Source organism: Rana temporaria, chromosome 3 (genome assembly GCF_905171775.1).
Source record: "Rana temporaria chromosome 3, aRanTem1.1, whole genome shotgun sequence".
Lineage (NCBI taxonomy): Eukaryota > Metazoa > Chordata > Amphibia > Anura > Ranidae > Rana > Rana temporaria.
In genome coordinates this window covers 186,792,500-186,815,291 of record NC_053491.1, presented here as the reverse complement: position 1 = coordinate 186,815,291, position 22,792 = coordinate 186,792,500, and the positions used below count along the sequence as shown (strand labels likewise).

The 22,792-nt window shown below is 41.8% G+C and overlaps 1 protein-coding gene across 2 annotated transcripts in view; it reads right to left on the bottom strand.

The window, feature by feature from the left end:
- Window positions 1-22,792, bottom strand: part of CAPS2 (calcyphosine 2) — a 155,845-nt gene that overhangs the window by 50,957 nt on the left and 82,096 nt on the right. For both annotated transcript variants that reach the window (XM_040343976.1, XM_040343975.1), the window contains exons 10-11: window positions 20,790-20,903; window positions 13,546-13,620 (exon numbers count right to left, since the gene is read on the bottom strand). In XM_040343976.1, the coding sequence (XP_040199910.1) occupies window positions 13,546-13,620; window positions 20,790-20,903 (189 nt within the window). The remainder of the gene's footprint in view (window positions 1-13,545; window positions 13,621-20,789; window positions 20,904-22,792) is intronic.

Here is a 22,792-nt window from a genome sequence, read left to right as displayed (position 1 = left end):
TGTTGTTCACTCTCTGTATATAGAAAAAATGATCACAATTGTTCTCTCTCTCTTCTCCATGTCCACCCTTGCAAAATGTGCCTTTTGACCTAGGCATCGCCGACAGCCTATCCTATAGCCGAATGTACCCTTGGTCGCAAGCTGGCATTTTGCAATTTTGTAATATGGTACACCCACTTACTCGTAGACTTTATTCCTTTGTGGAGATTCACACAAATACCAGATCCCTAATCAACTTTTTTACTCCTACCTACAGTTTAAACATTACTTCACTTCCAAATCACCGTCCTTGACCTTCGATAAACCCACTCCATTTGAACTCTTATGTGCCCGAGGTCCCTAGCAACCTCATCTTATATCGTAAATTTACAAATTCCTCCATGATGTTTCTCCGCTTAATGACTCCTGCAATTTATATATGCAAAAATGGTCCAAATCACCTGACGACCAATCTCTTTCCCACAATGGAAGAAGATATAGTTTCTAAAGATTTGAGATTCATGGAGCAGAGAGAGACTGCCTATTAGATATTGCTTTTATGGTATAGAACCCCAGAGGTGCTTTACAGAAATGACCCTAAGGTTTCTCGGGTGTGCTGGAGATGCCGTGGAGACGTGGGTTTCCATTACCACATCTTTTGGGAATGTCCCATCATCCAACCAATTCAAACCCTCCTACAAAACCTTCTTGAGATCACTATTCCTCTAGACCCAATCCATTATCTCCTGGGCCTGCTTATCCCTGGCATCTCCAAGCATGCCTAAAAGCTGGTTGCCTTTATCCTCTTAGCAGCTAAATGGGTAATTCCCTTGGGGTGGTTATCTACCTCTCCACCCACATTAACCCAACTATTGGAGGCCATAGCTCACATACATAGAATGGAACACCTTACTGCTGTGGTACATGACTTCCTACTCCAATTAAAAAAAAATGAGCTGAGCTTAAGCCTGATTTATTGCCTCTAATATCTTAATAGCTGTTTCTCTCCCCCCCCCCAAGTATTTAATCGAATTGACTTGTGTCCCTCCGTTTCCATCTCCAATGGTGTATCTCTCCCACTCTCCCCCCTCAGGTTACATAACCCTCGGGGTAATTCCATCCTTTGTCTTAACCTATACTGGGAAGTTTTCTAAGAGGTTAAACCATAGAGCTGTAATTAATATTATCTGCTAAAGCGTCCAAGGCTTTGCCTTGTGTCTGTTTTTTAATATAGATTTCCTTAATTTTGCAGTCTGCTAAAATCTTGTTTCCCTGTGCCACATATGTGATTTATATTTAGATATATTATCATATTTTTCAATGACTTTTTTTCTGTATATGCATTTCTTTGGAAAATTTCAATAAATATTTAAAAAAAAGACTTAATGCAAAATTTAAAATTACAATTACATACATACTAAAGCTGACATGAGTTTTTAATGATTCAGCTCAATGAAAGATTAACTCTGGTTGGTTTCTATGAGGGTACTACACTTTATTTATTAAAGCAGCTTCCCTATCTAATTTCTCCCACTCCCTTCCCCTTTTGCCTCTTCCTCTCAGACAATTATATATTATATCTATTTTTATTTTGGGCTTACATATATCTTGCTAAGGCGAGAATGGTATATTCCCCCAGCCTCCTGAAAAACCACGTGTAGCAACCCAGGATGCCGCAGGGTACTCTACAGTGCATGTGCAGCCCTGCTTTAAGGGTGGGGGGGGCAGTTGTCTCTTCATGGTTTATGCAGCTTGCCCCCTGATGACGAGCACCGGTGCATCCATGTCATTAAGTGGCAAGCCAATCGCAAGAAACCAGATGACTTCTGAAGACATCAGAAAGAGGTGGTGCCATGGGACCGTGCGTGCTGCTGCTGAGTGGTGGATCCCTACAAAACACAGTTGAATCGCTGGGTGTGTATGTTTGTTTGCCACCACCTAGCTATAGAGATAAGGGATTGGGTGGGAGTTCCTCTTTGAGCCCAAATTAATGGTCTGTCCACGTAACGTGCCTATCACAACTGAAGACAGCTGTAGGTCAACCAACAAAAGAGGACTGCCTGAACAGGAAAAAGAGAACATAAGTAGTCAATACAATTTAACAATTTGCAGATTTTGCCCATGCTACACATGCCCAAAAAAACATAATTATTGTACACAGAGATTGTGTAGCACGTCCAGTCTCTCTGCCCTGCTTCTGGGACCCCTCTTCTCAGTATACCATAATTGTTGGTTCTGATTAATCAAAGCTCACACTACAGTATACTCTAGCTCTAGCCTGGATCAGTGTTTATAAACTGCTCCAGACTGCAATTATACAAAGTAACATAGTGTTACATTTGTGTCTATCTGTTAATTCATCTGCAGATCAAAGGGATGAACTAAGATCTGCAGATGTCAGGTAAAGCAACCTGACAAGTAAAAAATAAATACAATGTTCCTCTGTTTAACCCCTTATTGATGCTTAGTTTACTCTAATCAGCCCTACATAACTCCTTAGCCTTCCCTCTTCAACTATTATTTCCATGCTAATTGTCTTGGTTGTTTCTATTTTATTAACTATTAATATTTAAACTTCTTTGTTTTTGATTTGTTTAATATTTTTACACATTTAACATATATTTACACATTTCTCATTTAAAAACATGCAAAAAAAAAAAAAAAAGTTATTTCAATTGTAAATAATCTTGTAATGCTTTGTACCAGAATCATATTTTTTGTGTAATTTTAAACAAGACACATTACAGAATAAACTGTGCACATTCTATGTGCAGTAACACTATTTATTTTTAAACTAACACTGCGTGTATTTTGTTTAATTTTGTTGTTGCATTTTATTGGATTGCAAAAAAAATATAATTGATGCAAGACATTATCATGAAAAGAAAGTCTTGTTTGCCCTTAAAAAAACAATATATGTAAGCAGGTTCATAGCAGAAATGTAAAAATTGCTCTGCTCTGCTCGGTGAACAGGTTTGCGAGAAGAAGAGGTTAAACTAGATGTGGTGGCTACATTAAGAGTTTTTGTTTAGAGGGGGAGGTGCTATGTAGTTCTCTATTATGATTTTGGGCATGATCAACAGGTTTTTTTTTCAAACAGATATAACAAATGCTTTCATTTTTATATTTAACAGACCAAAAGGGAGAAAGTAAGTGAAGTACATTTTTAGGGTTTTCATACATTTTGATATAACAATAGATGCATATTTATAAAGGATGGATGAATCCATGTACATTCACCAGCCTGGACTTACCCACCAGATTTACTGTATAAAGCTTACAAAAGGTGAATAACAATGAAACAATCATCCTAATCAGGAAATGTGAATGAGTGGTAAGTGTCTCCATCGGGAATCATTGGGAAATATTTGGACTTGGCATATTTTAGAAAAGCAAATTTAAAGTTGATCGCTTTATTCCTTGAGGAAATATTACATACAGCAGCAGTTACTGTTATCAAATATTCAAATAAATATGTGGGGAATCATTTAGGAATCTGTCAATGATTGGAATAATGATGGTAATTTGTCAGTAATAAAATGGGAAATCTAGGGTAAACTTTCTGCAACGCTGCCATTCATCCTTTATATATATATATATATATATATATATATATATATATATATATATATATATATATATATTTTATATATATTATACAGCGTATTTCCCGTATCCACAAAGAATTTGCACCGTAAGTTACGGCGGCGTAGTGTAAATGTATCGGTGTAAAGGCGTGCAATTCAAATCACTAAGTTGTGGGTGTGTTTTATGTTAATACGTCTTGACCTCACGTAAATCACGTTTTTTTTTAACGGCGCATGCGCCGTCCGTGGGGGTATCCCAGTGCGCATGCTCCAAATTAACCCGCAACAAGCCAATGCTTTCGACGTGAACGTAATTCTACGCAAAGCCCTATTCACGAACGTTTTACGCAAACGACGAAAAATTTGACGCTGGCCCGACGTCCATACTTAACATTGCGTACGTCTCATATAGCAGGGGTAACTTTACGCCGGAAAATACCTTACGGAAACGACATAAAAAAATGTGCCGGCCGGACGTACGTTTGTGGATTGGCGTATCTAGCTAATTTGCATACTCGACGCGGAAATCGATGGAAGCGCCACCTAGCGGCCAGCGTAAATATGCACCTTAGATCCGACGGCGTACTAAGACGTACGCTTGTCGGATCTAGCCCAGCTTCAGGCGTATCTTGTTTTGTGGATACAAAACAAAGATACTCCGGAGCAACCTAGAAGTTACGCAGCGTATCAATAGATACGCCAGCGTAACTGCTTCGTGGATCTGGCCCATGAACTTTAATGGCATCCCGGTCTTAGTCCGTAATCATAAAAAATGTGCAGCGCTGTAGTGAGAATGAAAAAAGTGCAAAACCGGGCAAGAAATGAAATAAATTAAACAACGATGTTAATTAAATGCTAATTAAACGTCCTCTTAAGTATGTCTAGTTGAAATACAAAAAATATCTCCAATAGTCCGGACTCCGGACTTAATAAATGCCAACAACTATTCAGCCACTGATGTGAATAGAGGCTTAGCAAAAATAACAATTAAGTGCAGCAGACTTGCATTAGTATCATAGGGAATTGCTCTGTCTCTCTTTATTCTTGCTGGTAACACTCCAGATAATGACGATGTGACTAAACTCCAAAATATACCGGAAAACAGAAAGAAACTTGTATGGTGTAATATTGTTAAAACAAATCTACACTCAGGTGAAACATCTTTTCATACAAGTAAAAAGTGAAACCTCGATCATTAGACTTCACCAGACCGCCCCCTAAACAATGCACACTCACCAGAAAGGTTCTTTTAAACAGCATGGGTGAGATGGGGGATGTCCACAAGTCCAATGTCAGGGATCCTTCACACTCTCACAGGGTAGAACTCCAACCATATGTTCCCAAAATACTTCTGACTGCCTCCCCCCATGTTCTTTTTAGCCCACCCTCCCCTCCCTACCGCATACCGCCGCATACAGCTGCTGCTGCCGAACGTCAGCTAGTACTTCTTCTGACTGCCTTCCCGGCTCCCCCCCATGTTCTTTTTACCCCCCCCCCCTTACTGCATACCGCGCTGCAGACGATTCAGTTTGCTGTTCCCGGCCGGACTGAAAGGAAGTGAGCACAGTGTGTGTACTTCCTGTCAGTCCGGCCGGGAACAGGAAACTGAATCTCCTGTACCACGCGGTTATGGTACCCGGCCGGACTGCAGGAGGAATTAGGAAAGGAGCTCGGCCACGCTACAGGCTGCAGCATTTATAGGAAGCGGCGGCGCTCTGCTGGGGCCCCAGGCCAGCTCGGGACCCCAAGCAGTTGCTTGCTTTGCCTGTCCTGTTCCGATGGGCCTGGGTGTAGTATTTATTTAAAAAAGGGGAACATAACATATAGTAAAAATGGGTATAAAACACCTAAAAATAGCTAAAAATCAAACCGCTATAAGTACATCAAAAACCATTGCCACTTAGACCATTCATATGGTGGTATGACATGTTGGTTTTATAATTATTCTTATAATTATGTAATGGACATACTTAAGAGGATGTTTAAATATCATTTAATTAACATTGTGGTTTAATCTTTTTACATTTTTTTTTCGTGCTTTTTTCATTCTTACTACAGCGCTGCACAATTTATATGATTATAGTTTATAGGACTGAGTATATTGCTAGCAGCTGTGCACATTTTTTATTTTATTTTTTTGGTATATTTTCACCCCCTTTTTTTGCAGTCTTAGTCCGTAGGGTTCAATATTGAGTTGGCCCACCCTTTGCAGCTATAACAGCTTCAACTCTCCTGGGAAGGCTGTCCACAAGGTTTAGGAGTGTGTCTATGTGAAAGTTTGACCATGCTATCAGAATCGCATTTGTGAGGTCAGGCACTAATGTGGACGAGAAGGTCTGGCTCGCAGTCTCCACTGCTGGATTCTAGGGGGCGTGCCCGCCCCCTGGAGTTGAGACAGGAGGCAGAAGCACAAGGAGGTACCGGTGCCAGCGGGATAGCGGAACTTGATGGTGGCTGTAGTAGGCAGCAACAGATCCTGCAGGGCGGCAGCCGGAAACAGGAGACAGGTGGAAACAGGTCCGGAATGCAGGTGTAGTTCAGGTTCAGGGAACAGACAGAGACAAGTCCGGGGTTCAGGCCAAGGTTCAGGGAGCGGAGACAGCAGCAGGTCCAGGTCACAAGCCAAAGGTTCAGGGGCAGGAGACAGTAGCAAGATCCGGGTCACAGGCCAAAGGTCGGGGTCAGGAGAGAGCAGCAAAGTCAGAAACAAGCCAAGGTCGAAGTTCCGGGAGAGAGCTGAGTCGGGAGGAATTCCAAGTCCAGGTACAAGGGAACAGCAACAGGGACACATGAGCTGACGATAAACCAGCAACCTGTCCACAGACAGGGGCTGGTTTAAATAAGGCGGTCATGCCTCTGATTGGTCCCGCAATGGTGCGCGCCCGTGCACGTGCATGCGCCGCACCACGCACGTGCACCCTCTCACAGTGCCCAGGTAAGCGTCGGAGCGCAGATCTACCGCGCATGCGCGCCGCACGGACGCCTGTAGAGCTGGGGCCCTGACACGCAGTCTCCGATCTAATTTATCCCAAAGATGACCTATCGGGTTGTGGTCAGGACTCTGTGCAGGCCAGTCAAGCTCCTCCACACCAAACTCGCTCATCCATGTCTTTATGGACCTTGCTATGTGCACTGGTGCGCAGTCATGTTGGAACAAGAAGGGGCCATCCCCAAACTGTTCCAAAAAAAGTTGGGAGCATGAAATTGACCAAAATGTGTTGGTATGCTGACCCCTTCACAAATTCCCTTTACTGGAACTAAGGGCCCAACACCTGAAAAACAACCCCACAGCATAATCCCCCCTCCACCAAATGATTTGGAAAGTGCACAAAGCGAGGTCCGTAAAGACATGGATGAGCGAGTTTGGGGTGGAGGAGCTTGACTGGCCTGCACAGAATCATGACCTCAACCCGATAGAACATCTTTGCCCAGATTCACACTGGGTACGATTTGAGATGCGATTTCACATGTCAAATCGCATCTCAAATCGGCGGCATTTGCCGGCAATTGTCGGCAATGGCACCGTCCTAATCGGTGCGACTCCGCATCTGCGGCGCTGCACCGATTTCAAAAAGTAGTTCCTGTACTACTTTTTGCGATTTCGGGCCGCGATTTACATTGAACCCTGCACAGATGTCTCTTAAATCGCGGCCGAAATTCGCGGCAAAATCGCAGCCACGAAATCGCGGTAAAATCGTGATTTTACCATGATTTTGAATTCGCAGCAGTGTGAACATAGCCTTAGGATTGATTTGGAGTGGAGACTGCGAGCCAGGCCTTCTCATCCACATTGGTGTGTAAACACACAAATGCGATTCTGATGGTCAAACATTCCCATAGACACACTCCTAAACCTTGTGGACAGCCTTCCAATACTCTTTCATTCATCCTTTTATATAGATATATGCCTTGTAATGATCCCTCTAGCCTGGTAAAACCCACACACATAAAACGAAAACATGAAAAAAATGAATTCTACGTCCTTGTGTATCCATTACAAAGCAATATAAATAATCCGTTTAGAATCCAGCAGTGTTAGGCTGTTGCTTTTGGAAAGGCAAATGAAAGTAAAGCTGCAATGCCTCTGAGGTAATCATTGAATCACTGCGATAGGGAGAGGAATTAGCCATTTCAAATCCTTTTAGGAAGAAGCGGGTGGAAAACCGTAGGTTACTTGTTTAAAAACAAATGTCCCCTAACAAAAATCTGCTAAAGATTCTTAAGATCAAATAAACCTTTATTGGGTTATTTTTCAATCACTTGATAATGTCATATAAAGGTCACAGTGAAACACTTTCTGTCCTTGAATTTGAAGGCTTTGATGCAGTGACTCAGATGTCCACAGTATAGATTTACATCAGCCTGATATATGAAGCCAGGTTTATAGGCAGCAAGCCTGTCATCCAAACATTCAACACAAAAAAACAGCCTCTCACCATCGTTCCAAAAGAGCTTATTTAATATGCACTGTTGAGGGATAAAGAACTGTCACACCTTTTACTGTAAAGTGATTGCGGCACAAAGACTAGCTAGCTGTCAGCTTGTCATAGAAATGATTTACGCTTGTGTGGAAGTAAGACATGCATTGTTTTGACAGCATTTTCAATAAACATTGAGTCGTATGTTACAGTTCATGCATGTCATGGAATGAAGTTACTCCACAATGTCACCAGCAGGTGACAGAATGTTCTTACCAAGGTGCAGCGTGCTGCAGACATGCTGAATTTTATCGTGCCAAATCGCATGGCAATGTATGGCAGCGCAGCCGTACATTGTACAAAAAACAAAGAGCTGTGTGATGTACTGAATCGCTCACCACAGTGCACCCTACCGCAGCCAGCAACGGGAAGCTGCCGGGGTGGTGAATCACTCCGACAGGTCTCCATTGTAGCGTTAATTCATCCTGAGCATTCTGATCCAAGTTTAACCCCTTCATGACCAGAGTCAAAACAGACCTTAAAGAGGAGTTCCACCCAAAAGAGGAACCTCCGCTTATCTGCTTCCGCCCTCCCCTCCTGGGTCACATTTGGCACCTTTCAGGGGGATGGGGGGGAATGGGTACCTGTTTTTGACAGGTACCCTTCCCCACTTTCGGGGAAACTGCACCACCTCTCAGAAGTCCCCCCTCCGCCACTGGGCCAGTTAGAAAGCGCAGCGTGCTTCGCCCAGTAGGGAACCGGCTGTGAATCCACAAGGCTTCACTGCCAGCTTCCCTCACCATGAATGGCGTCGGCATCACCCAAAAGACGATCCAAAAATTGGCTGGGGTGACAACATTGTGGGCTCCTTGGACAGGGAAGTGTCCTTATATTAAAGGCCAGCAGCTACAGTATTTTTCGTGAGGGGCGGAACACATATTTAATGCTTTAATTTGGTGGGAAATGTTAATGGATATTTCCTGATTTGTTTATTATGGAAGAAAAACTGTCTCAAAATAGTAAAAAAATATATATATAATAATTTTAACTGTATATTTTTATGCCGTTACCTTGGCCCACCACTAAAAAAAAAACCCTGCAAAAAAAAAATTCCCCTACTCCTGACAATCTTGGCAATATCACATATGTGTATGTAATGTGTTCTTTGTACCCATAGTAGGGTCAAGAAACAATAGTGCTTTTTTTTTGTACTACCTAAACATACTGATACTTGCACTGACACTAACTAAATATAAAACCAGATTTTTAAAACCTTTTTTTTTTCTTACCTAAAACACACCCCAATACTGCCCCACTAACCGACACCAACACTGCCACTAAATGGCACTAACTGGCACTTGGACCCCTTTCACACTGAGCCGCATTTCATGTGTTATAGCACTAAATATTGCGCCTGTAAAGCGCCTGAAAAGAGCCTCTCATGCCTTAGGATCCGACTTGGAGGCGACTTCCATTAAAGTCTACAGGAACAAGCCGCATAGAAGTCACCTTGAAGTAGTACAGGAACCTTTCCTAAAGTCAGAGCGACTTCAGTGGTGCTAATTAAGACAGCTCTCATTGACTAACATGGGATCTCACATGTCACGTGACTTGGGCTCTCACAAGTTGGATCCCAAGTCGTGGCTGTGTAAACCGAGTCTAATGCCGTGTACACACGATCAGTCCATCCGATGAGAACGGACCGATGGACCAATTTCATCAGTTAACCGATGAAGCTGACTGATGGTTCGTCGCGCCTACACACCATCGGTTAAAAAAACGATCGTGTCAGAACGCGGTGACGTAAAACACAATGACGTGCTGAAAAAAAACAAAGCTGAATGCTTCCAAGCATGCGTCGACTTGATTCTGAGCATGCATGGATTTTTAACCGATGGTTGTGCCTACTAACGATCGATTTTGTCCTATTGGTTAGGAATCCATTGGTTAATTTTAAAACAAGTTGTCTTTTTTTTAACCGATGGTTAACTAACCGATGGGGCCCACACACGATCGGTTTTGACCGATGAAAACGGTCCATCAGACCATTCTCATCGGTTTAACCAATCGTGTATACGTGGCATAAAGGGTTGATTTACTAAAACTGGATAGTGGAAAATCTGGTGCAGATCTGCATGGTAGCCAATCAGCTTCTAACTTCAGCTTGTTCAATTAAAGTGGTTGTAAAGCCACTGTGACAACTTGCACCTACAGATAAGCCTAGATTAAGGCTTACCTGTAGCCTAGGTGCAAGAAATATCTCTATATGCAGAAAACACTGCAATGATGTCTACAGAGCATGCGCACGGTAGACAACGGCGCAGGCGCACTGAGCATGGTGGTTTTTGTGAATGGCATATCAGGGTTAATGCCGTATTCCCACGCATGCACTGGGATCTGCCGGTCCAGCATGCATGCGCGAGAGTGACGTCATCGCCGCTCCGGTCAATCACAGCACTGGAGAGGTGAAAACAGGAAGAAGCTCCAGGGGACATGGTGGCGGCGGTGGATGGGACCGAGGAGGACTTCGGGGGCTTTGATCTCAGGTAAGTGCCACATAATGAGCTAGAATGCTGTGCTTTGCTCATTATGCCTTTCTCTTGCAGGTGACGGTTTACTTCCTCTTTAAGCTTTGACAAAAAAAAATAAAAAATGAAAGCTGATTGTTTTTTGTGCAGAGATGCACCAGATTTTGCGCTCTCCAGGTTTAGTAAACCAACCCCTGACAATTTCACTGACACTAATTAATATTTAAACTGCCACTGACACACTTGCACTAATAGCGTTACACACAATGAGATTATCAGACGAATGATCGTCCGTTTTTCTTTTTTTTGCATGCTAATCTCAGATCGAATCTGCTGAGTTTACCTAAAGTCACAAATTCTCGTACAACATAATAAAAATTCAAAAGTGATGTCATGTGTTGTAATGCATTTGTATTGCATTTTCGAAGGACGGCTATACTGATTAAACGAAAATCAGGCATTGTATAAAAAAAATATTTGTGCATGTCCAATCAAATAATTTTGGATGAACTGTCCTGATAGGCTCTCGATAGCTCTGTACTAATGATCAGATTATCGTACGATCGCTCCGAAATTTGTATTTTTCGTATGATTTACATGGCTTAAATGATTTTTTTTTTCAGACATTTACTCTAGGGAGCAAGAAAAGATTCAATTAATTCTCCTTCTTCCTAGAGGGAAAGTTTGTTGTTTAGCCTCTTCACAAAGGAAAAACAACTATGAATGATCAATGTAGCCAATCAGAAGCTATCACAGTGATCATGTGATTGGGGTTCAGTTCCCCAGGGCCCGATCATTAGCAGAGACCCAAGCCCAAGGACTGTCACCGACTACATATATCATATGTGTTACCCTCGTATAGGGGTTAAAGATATTGAGGTTGATTTACCAAAGGGAACTGACAATAAATAACTCAAGTGCAAATAGGAGAACAACAAGTGGTTAACCACTTGCTTACTGGGCACTTATACCCCCTTCCTGCCCAGGCCAATGTCCACACTTTGAATGACAATTGCACAGTAATGGAACTGTACCCAAATGAACATTTTATAATTCACACAAATAGAGCTTTCTTTTGGTGGTATTAAATCACCCCTGCATTTTTTTTTATTTTTTGCTAAACAAACAAAAACAAAATGTTTTTCATATTTTGTTATAAAATTTTGCAAACAGGTAATTTTTCTCCTTCACTGATGAGGTGGCACTGATAGGCTGCACTGATGGGCACTGATGATGCGGAACTGATGGGCACGGATAGGCAGCACTAATGGGTACTGATCAGGAGGCACCGATGAGGCTGCACTGATGGGCACTGATAGGTGGCACTGATAGGCAGCACTAGGGGGCATGGATAAGGAGGCGCTAATAGGCACTGATAAGTGGCACTGGTGGGCGCTGTTAGATGGCACTGGTGGGCACTAATAGGCAGCACTAGTGGGCACCGATAAGCAGGCACTGATAGTTGGTACTGATTGGCACTAGACTCACATTTTGCAAAGAATACCCAATCACATGGGGAAAAAAAATGCATTTTTGCTTGCACGTGATTGTAAGTTTGAAGTCGGTAGAGCATCACCGCATTTCTAACAAATTTTCTAACTATTATTACATTTGTTTGTCTTTGTTTTTGTTAGTTGTGTTTATTGATTTTCACATTAAAAGTGTCACATTAAAAAAATGCTAAATTGAAAAAACAAACAAAAAAAAACAACATTATTTTATTTGTAAATAGGTTTGCAATGTGGACAAATAGGACAAATTAAAGAATAAAAATAAATACCTTTTATCTACAGTAACATCATTTTTTTAAAAAACCTACCACCGTTTAGGCCTCATGCACACTGTTAAAATAACGTTATAAAATTGCCAGTAGCTTTGCAGTGAGTTTTTCAACTTTTTTCAAGATTTTTGCAATAGCGTTTTTTTTTTTTTGTGTTTATTAGCGTTTGTCCGTATTAGCTTTTTTTTTTTAAGAAATTATATATTTTAAATGGATCAAAAATGTTAAAAAACGCTGATGAGTGAAGTTTTTGAGCGTTTATCAACGTTAATCAACGTTCGATCGTTTTTACAGCTGAAAAACGTCTCTCAGAACCCACTAGTTTTGGTTTTTTTTTATTGCTTAAAAACACCACTGCCCAAAACTGCTGCTAACGGCCTATGTGTGCATGGACACATAGGATAACATGACGGAGAGTTTATTGACTGTAGAAAAAAGTCTACAGCCAAAAACAGCTGCTGTAAAAACTTAAAAAAAAACGTCCAGTGTGCATGAGGCCTTAGGCAATTGTTTACAATTACTTTAAAGTGTTACTAAACCCAAAACCTGCATTCACTATATGCCATAGTACACAGAACATGTAAATGCAATTATTTTAGTAAATATAAATTGATAAATACCTTTTCTCATCAGCAGTATATAGCAGCCCTGTGACTATCAGTTCCTAGTAAAGCTTGTAGGAGGAGTTTTCGTTGTCCCCTGATCCTCTGTCTGGACATGTCTGGACAGTGCTGATTGGCCCTGTGCTGATCACATGCACACTCCCAAGACAAAAAAAAAAAAAACTCTCTAGCAATACACACCAAACTGAGCATGTGCAGCCCGTCCCCTGACTCTGGAAATATCAGGTTCTTTTTTGGAGACAGTGGAAGAAGAGGAGGAGGATCAGAGAGACAGAATAGAACAGCCTTTATACACAATCTGGAGGATTAACCCCTTAGGTTCCACAATAAGTATAACAAGCATGCTTTACTGCATATACAGACTGATTTTACTGTTGTGGGTTTAGTAACACTTTAAGTATTGACAAAGACATTGACAAATCATCGTGTAAAATTACTCTGGTCTATAGGAGCTGAAGAGGCAAGAACCCCACAAAATGTTGGAGAATAGATGGCAACCCAAGTAACCCAAAACCCACAAAATTGACAATGTGACCCCCTAAGTCACAATATGGGAATTTCTGATCATCTTTTTTAAAATAAGTAACGTATTAGTATAGATTCTCAACAATGTTAATAAAGTTTCATTACCTGCATATAATTCTTGCATCAAAGCATAGCTTGTGTGACAACATGTTTTCTGTTAACGTTGACCTTGTTTTTATCCTGTATATAAAGTAAGAGGACATTATACATCTCATATAATTTTTTTTTTTAAATGGTGTTACACAAGTTTTTTTCACTGTAGTACTCAGCAGAGACCAATAATGCTATTATCTGTATTTTACTAAAATTATATAGTTAAAGCTGTTGTAGCACAATATGTGATGGGGTCAGACTTGGGCTCACTGACTCTGCCCATGAAAAAGATCAAATTAATGATAGTGCTACTAATCATGTGCACAAATGCATATGTGAAATGTGTATTCTATGACAGAAGTATTTAACTAATCCTTAAGCCCGGGCATGCAGCTAAATACACAGATGAAATATATAAATAAGCTGTTTTAGTTAAAGTGGTTGTAAAGGCAGAAGGCTTATTTATCTTAATGCATTCTATGCATTAAAATAAAAAGCCTTCTGTGTGCAAACCTCTGCGGTTTTTAGTTTTTGCGCTATAAACGAAAAAAGACAAACCATTTAAAGAAAAAAAAACTGATGGGCCCTGATAGGCGGCACTGATAGGCGGCACTGATATGCAGCACTGATTGGCACTGATAGGTGGCACTGGATAGGCAGCATTGATGAGGAGCTACTGGCTGGCATTACTGAGTTGCACTGATTGGCACTTTGATGGGGCACTGACAGGCATTACTGATAGGGCACTGTGGCTTTTATTGGGACACAGCTGGCAAGTGTTGGGAAGTGATTTACAACTTTTGACGGGGGATGTGCTGATAATCAATGTGCTGATTATTAGCACAGACCCCCCCCCCTCTGACAGGGAGAGCCGCCGATCGGCTCTCCCTGTCAGACTGAACAGGGGAGAGCCATTTACCGGCACTTCCTGGTTCACGCGATGATCAGCGGTGATTGGTCACCGCTGATCACGTGGTAAGCAGCCTCTGTCAGAGGCTTTGTACCATGATCGGAGTTGCTGTGTGTCAGACTGACACACATCACCTCCGATCGTTGTGCTGGGTGCCCCCCCAGGCGTGTGCAGGCTGTGATATCATGATGACATCATATGACGTCCGGTCAGGAAATCACAACCACTTTGCCTCCGTCATTCTGCTATATGGCGGGCGGCAAGTGGTTAATATGCATTTTCACTCTATTTTATGAATAATGGTTAATCAATTGATTGTATTTAATTGTTGACATAACATGGTTTAGCACACTTTTGTGTAATTACGGCACGGTTTAAATTAATTCTATTAATGTATTTTTTACTAATACCCCAACTGACTGCATGTCTAAAAATTCGATGGTGTCCTTATCCAAGTACAAAGCCAAAAAAGGGATTTATATTCAGTATATTCACTGGAACATGATGTACATTTAAATCGTTTCTAGTCAAATGTTTCCCCTCTTCTTTGTCATTGGATGAGTATAACTTCTGGCGTTACTTGTATTTGGTTTAGTGAATCTCATATCATGAGATTTCCAAGTTAATCTACTTAGCAAGTCTTTGTTCTTCTAAAATGACTTTGAAATGTTATTAATGCAGTCATAACATGAGTCATACACTGAGAGAAAATAATGAAAAAAGGATGTAAAAAAATAATAATCAGGAAACATTGTATGATAAAAGATTTCTACCTGCTCCTGTTTTTGAAGAATGATGCAATATACTGGCAGAACGGTAGTAAGAAATATATGTAAGAACATAGGCAGAACAAGCCTCATTTACACTGGTGTTTCCCTCTGAAGAGTAATTCATTTTGGTCAACTTTTCAGAGAGCATAATTTCATGTCTTAATGGTTGATTTACTATACCTGCACTCCAAGGGATATTCAAGACTTCTATCTATCCTTGTTAAGGTTAAAGTGATACTAAAGTCTCAGTTTTATTAATTAAAAAATAACAAACTTGTTATACTTACCTGCTCTGTGAAATGGTTTTGCACTGAGCAGCCCAGATCCTTCTCTTCTCGGGTCCCTCGCCAGAACTCCTGGCCCCTCCTTCCTGCCGAGTGCCCCCACAGCAAGCTGCTTGCTATGGGGGGGGGGGACCCAAAGCCGCCACTCTGTGTCCATTCAGAGTTGTGGTTCGGCCCCACTTCCTCTCTCTTCTCATTGGCTCATTGACTTTGATTGACAGCAGCAGTAGTCAATGGTGCCATGCTGCTGTCTCACTCAATGAGGAGGGAGAGTCCTGAGCAACTGAAACTTTCCTACAATATCGCTGGATCAAGATGGGCTCAGGTAAGTATGGGGGGGGGCTGAAGGGGGCTGCTGCACACAGAAGTTTTTTTTTTATCTTAATTCATAGAATGCTTTAGGATAAAAAAAAACTTCTGACTTTACAACCACTTTAATTTACTAATGGAGTTGAGAATTTTCATACAATAAATTGTGTAACTATTCCCTTCAATTTTTCTTATCATGTGAAAAGCAATTTCCTGTTGAATTAGTTAATTTGCCCATGATTGACACTAAAGTGGTTCTAAAGTCAAAATGTTTTTTTTTTTACCTTAATGCATTCTCTACATTAAAGCGGAAGTTCACCCAAATAACATGTATATAAGATCATATTCTTTATACTTCCACCATGTACAGTATGCCCTTTTTTTTTTTTTATTTAGGCTCTACATACCTTATTATGGCTATTTTCCACCCGGCTTCCGGGTACTGACTCACGCGGGAGTAGGCGTTTCTATGCAGAGGCGCAATGTCACCTGGGACTTCGCCCAGATGATTGACGTCCTTGAGAAAAAGTTCACCCCACGCCCGCCTATTGCTGAACTGCTAATCAGCTCTACACGGCACCTGCGCACCAACTAGGAGCTGTGTAGAGCTGACTGCGCAGGCGCCGTATAGAGCTGACTCGCAGTTCGGCTTATTTTCGGAAACTGCGTGACTCTTGTGACGCGCCTACGCAATAGGCGGGCCAGGGGGGGGACTTTTTCTCAAGGACGTCAATTATCTGGGCGAAGTCCCAAGTGACATTGCGCCTCTGCATAGAAACGCCTACTCCCGTGGGAGTCAGAACCCGGAAGCTGGGTGGAAAATAGCCAAAATAAGGTATATAGAGCCTAAATACATTTTTTAAAAAAGGGCATACTGTACATGGTGTACATGGTGGAAGTATAAAGAATATGATCTTATATACATGTTATTTGGGTGAACCTCCGCTTTAAGGTAAAAAAAACTCCCTACTACCTGCCCGACCCCTCCAAGCCCTAAATACTTGCCTAACTTCTGCTACTGCTCCAGCGCTATGCCAGCAGCAGCGCTGCTGCTTTCAGTGTCTCACAGGAGAGGTCTGGTCTGGGGCTTCATAAGTGCTGCCAGCACTGTGGATCTACAGTTCATTGAGGGAACCATGAATGCCAACATGTACGGTTTCCTGTGAGAAGGGAGTGGGACTTACCAGTGCTGTGTGTGACTATGGATGCACACAGCCTGGATCTGGAGCAGGCACATGGGTGCTCCCCTAGCAACCAGCTTGCTAAGGAGGCACAAGAATAAGGAATAACCAGAATAAGGAGAAGTGGAAGTGGAAAAAAACTGATGGGGGACTGCCAAGGAGGAGTTAAAGGACCCCTTCTGTGCAATAATGTTACACAGAGCAGACAAGTAAAACATTATTTTAATAAAAAAAATAAAAAAATAACCTTTAGTATCACTTTAAAATTTACACAATTTATTTAAAGATTCTCAAAGTCATTAGTAAAAGAACTGCGTGAAATCAATCAGCGCAATCAAGATTTATTATCTGATGACAACAGTGAATAAAAAATAGTCGCTGCTATCACTCAAAGTGTTTTCACTCCACCTATAAAAAAAATACATAAATAAACAGTGCTGCGCTACTAAAAATACAATGTGCATAAACAATACTATGAAGACATGAACTAAATATTCCAGTCCATGAAAAAGGATGAGTAAAACAGGTGACAGAAAACAATCCACCATTTGTGTAAGATGATCCAAATAAACTGTTTACCTCACAATTTGACCCTTGTTTCACCAGTGGGTCAAATAAAGCATATCCCCTGTGGGGATATCACAAGGGACTGGCAAAAAGCTGAAACCGAAAGTCTTCAATTCCATACACTCCCTCTAAGTGGTTGACAAGCTCTCCAAGTGTGCAACGATCAGCATATGTATAAAAACAGAATGGCGGGATCTAGTGTTCTCCGTTTAACATAATTTTTTTCCCATAAAAGATGAGTCAAACATACTCACAAGCAATGCCCTGTACACACAATCAGAGTTTTCGTCGGAATAAACTCCAACGGGTTTTTCTGACGGAATTCCGTTCAAGCTGTCTTGCATACACACAGACACACCAAATTCCGACCGTCAAAAACGCGGTGACGTACAACACTTTGTCGAGCCTAGAAAAATTAAGTTCAACGCTTCCGAGCATATGTCAAATTGTTTCCGAGCATGCATGTTTTTTTCTCCGGAGTTCCATACAGACGAACAAAATTTATTCCATCGGAAAAAAAGAAAACATGTTCGGAATTTCCAACGGAAAAAGTCCGATGGGGCATACACACAGTCGGAATATCCGATGAAAAAATTCCGCCTGACTTTTTCCATCGGAAATTCTGATCGTGTGTACGAGGCTTAAGGCACTATAAGTCGTGCTGGCTGTACAAAGCATAGATACAAATCAGACTGGACAGCCGCGTATCGTCAAGGCGCAAAGGCGTAGACTTCTTCAGTAAGGGTCAAAGAAGAAGTCTACTACTGAAGAGGTCTACGCCTTGACGATATGTGTATAGATGGAGCCCCCACGTGCTGACGTCACATCGCGGCTATCCAGTTTTATCTGTATCTATGCATCTTACACGAATGGTGGATTGTTTTCTGTCACCTGATTTATTCATCCTTTTTCATGGACTAGAAAATTTAGTTCATGTCTTCATTGTATTGTTTATGTACATTGTATTTTTAGTAGCGCAGCACTGTTTATTAATGTCATTAGTAAAAGAGCCTCAATCCCTTTTTTTTATCTTCATAGTGTAGGCTACCAATTCTCCCTCACCTGAAGATGAACCTTCCAAATAAATGTGTATTTATACTACAGTCACTTGAGACCCCTTGACTAAGCACACACATCAAAGATGATGCCCATTTGACCAACTGTGTGGCTTCGTAAGCCCCTGTTCACACCAGTGCTTGTCATACTTGTCATACTATTTTGCAGATCAATGTTGCAAGTCACAGCCTATTTCTGGCTATGAAACTATTAATATTGGTGCGACACCGACTTGTGCTATTTTTGCAGATTTCATGTGCGACTTGCATTGACATCTGTGCATGAAGTCGCACAGATGTTGACAAGCTGCACATGAAATCACACCGACCAGTGGCTTTGAAAAGTCATCAGTCATCTTTTACAGGCAGTGGGAGGGCTTGCCTCTGCGATCGGGAAGCCAGAGAATTAATCCACCATATAGCAGTGGCGGTTTACCATAGAGCTGATGGTCCCCAGCCATCTATATGACCCTTGGAGACCGGAAGCAATGTCATGACGTCACTTCCGTTTTTTTAAGCTGGAAAACCTAAGATCGTTTTTTTTTTTTTTTTCTCAGACTTTCCAGCATAGAGGAGAGATGTGGGAACTTATAGACCCCAAATCTGTTATACCCTATTCATATTACAAGGGTTGTTTACATTCCTTGTAATAGGAATAAAAGTGATAAAAAAAAATTAATTAAAGGGAAGGTATAAAAAAAAAAAAAGGGGTGCCCCCTCCCTCCCCTTGTGATCGTTTGCAGAGGCAAAGGCATACGTAGGTTGCATATGTTAACGGCGTTCAAACCAAACATGTGAGGTATCGCCGCGAACGTTAGAGGGAGAGCAATCATTCTAGCACAAGACCAACCTCTGGAACTGTAAACTGATAACCTGCAAAAAATGATGATGCCTATGGTGATTTTTAAGTACTGAAGTTTTGTGTCACTCCATGAGTGTGTGCAATTTTAAAGCGTGACATGTTAGGTATCTATTTGATCGGTGTAACATCATCTTTCTCATCATAAAAAAAAATTGGGGTAACTATTGTATTTTGGGATTCTTTTTATTCATGAAAATGTTTTTTCCCCAAAAATCGCGTTAGAAAAATTTCTGCGCAAATACGACCTGACATAAAAAATTCCAACAACTGCAATTTTATTTTCTGGGATCTCTGCTGACAAAAAAAAAAAAATATATATATATATATATATAGGCCCGGATTCATAAAGCACTTACGCCGCGTAAGTGTAACTGTGCGTCGTCGTATCTATGCGCTGTGCCCACAAAACTAGATACGCCTGAAAATAGGCTTCCTACGACCGACGTAACTTGCCTACGCCGTCGTATCGTGGGCGCATATTTACGCCGGGCGCATTTGCCGCTCCCATAGATTTTCTATGCACATATGCAAATGAGGGAGATACGCTGATTCACAAACGTAGTTGCGCCCGGCGCATCATATACGCGATTTGCGTAAGTCGTACGTCCAGTGTAAAGTTATTCCTCATATAGGAGGCGCAAACTCATGCAAAGGTATGGACCAGGGAACACAAGCCGTTGTATCTTTTATCGTTTACGTTGTACGTGAATATGACTAGGCGTAGGTTATGTTCACGTCGTAGGCAGTGATTCGACGTATCTTAGGCAGTTGTCTCGACGTGATTCTGAGCCTGCGCACTGGGATGCGGCCACGGGACTGCGCCGTTCATTTTAAGTACTTTTATGGCGCTTGGCCCATCATTTGCATGGGGTCACGCCTCATTAGCATGGCTCACGCCCACTTCCACCTACACTGGCTTACGCCGAGGAAACCCAGCGTATCTTTAACAGCGAGTGGGAGCAAGTGCTTTGTGAATCCAGTGCTTGCCTCTGTGCGTTGCGCCGGCGTGGCGTAAAAGAGATACGCTACAGCGGCATAAATATGCGCCGATGTCAGTGAAACCGTGCCATAATGTTTGGGGGTTCTGAGTAATTTTCTAGCAACAAAATTATGATTTTAATATATAGGAGAGGAATGCTGGAATAGGCCCAGTATGGAAGTGGTTAATAAAATGGACTTCCAAGAAGGTGATTGTTTTTAGGGGCACTGTATATGCCATATAGTGTTTGCTAAGAATAAAAGTAGGACCAAAGCAATAGACACCCGTGTTTTCATTTGTTCAGACAAAAAAATAATAGATATATACAATATATATTACTTGGTCTCATGTAAGGTTCTGTTCTTGAAGCGGAGAGGGGCAGATGTTACATCTCGCTGAGGATTATTCAGAATGGATGAACTTGCATTTTGCTCTGGGTCACTGATAACAGCCCTATGAATACAACACAGCATGCACTTTCAGCTACAAAAGCAAAATGTAAACGCTGACATTAAAATAATAATGAGAAACAAATGACGCTAAATGTTATCAAACTATTAACTGAATAAATAAACTTGACAAAAGAGGCTGCCCGCTGGTTAGAACTATAATTGCTTGCTGATGTCATCAGATAATAAATCTTAAAACAGAAGTCATTGTGTTCTAATGTTTCTGTTTAAGAGCTTTGGGGGGACACAGAAGAAATGTAGTTTAGCTGTTTATGTTGGGGGTATTAAGCCCCTTGTGTTCATAGATGAGTAGTAGTTTGTATGAAAGGGAACCTTTTGTACATTTTTATTTTGTTTACATCAGAAAAACTTTTTACAAGCTATTCACATTTCATCTGCACATTGGGCCAGATTCACATACATTTAGATAGGCGCAGCGTATCAGAGATATGCTACGCCGCCGTATCTTACCTGGCTTTAAGTCGAATCCAGGAAGATTTTGCGCCGTAAGTTACAGCGGCGTAGTGTATTTCTGGCGGCGGAATTCAAATAGTTGATTAGGGGGCGTGATTCATTTAAATCAAGCGCGTCCCCGCGCCGATTGAACTGCGCATGCTCCGTTTCAAAATTTCCCGCCGTGCTTTGCGGGAAATGACGTCGCAACGACGTAATTTTTTGACCTTAGACGTGACGTACGTCCATCCCTATTCACAGACGACTTACGTGGGAACGACGGCCATACTTAACATGGCAAGTCTATCTATACGCCGCAAAATAGCAGCTTTAACTATACGCCAGAAAAAGCCGACTAGAGACGACGTAAGAGAATGCGACGGCCGCGCGTACGTTCGTGGATCGTCGGAAAAAGCTCATTTGCATACCCAACGCGGAAAACGGCGCAAACTCCACCCAGCGGACGCCGAAGTATTGCATCTACGATCCGAAGGCGTAGGAAGCCGTACGCCTGTCGGATCTAACCCAGATGCCGTCGTATCTTGGTTTGAGGATTCAAACTAAAGATACGACGCGGGTAATATGAAAGTACGCCGGCGTATCAGTAGATACGCCGGCGTACTCGCTATGAGGATCTGGCCCAATATTTTTATTATAGTGTTACCTACAGAAGTTTTCTTGTTAGCTATCTGTATTTAAGGCAGTGCAGTCAGCTTCCTTGCTAGATTACTATGAGATAACAACATAGGCCTCATGCTCGCTCGGGAGTTCGCCACTGATGCATGAGATGCCGGTATTTTAGTGCTGGTGGACGGCATGGGCTCATCATCCAGCGTAGTTGCCAGCAAGTGGAATTCCAGTATAGAACTAACTAAACTTAAAACTACTTCCACTCCCTTTCTAACACCAATGCTAACTACCCTATAGAAGGATGATGCTAATACTTACCTATTCTCAGGGCACTTTAGTCCGGTCACGTGATTGGCTCCCAATGGCCTGCTTTAGGGAAGAGGAGGGAGAGTGACAACGGATGCCCCATAGTAAGCCTATGGGTGACATCACTCGCCACTCCCTTAAAGCCAGCCACTGGTCAGATCATGGGACCAGACTGGAGTGCTCTGAGAATAGGTAAGTATAGGCATCTTCCTTCTACAGTAGTTTTAAGCTTCGTTTTAGCCTTGAATTCCACTTTAAAATTTAACAAGAGGTTGAAAGTTGCTATGGATATACCAGGGGTGGGCAACCTGGAGCCTTCTATCTGTTGCAGAACTACAAATACCATCATGCCTCTGGGAGTAATTGTTACTGCCAGCCTTGCATGGGAAATGTAGTTCCACAACAGCTGGAGGGCCCCAGGTTGCCTACCCCTGGGATAGATATTGTACTGAGTGGTACTAATGTTTAGGGCAGTATACCCAGGGGCGGGTGCATGGAACACAA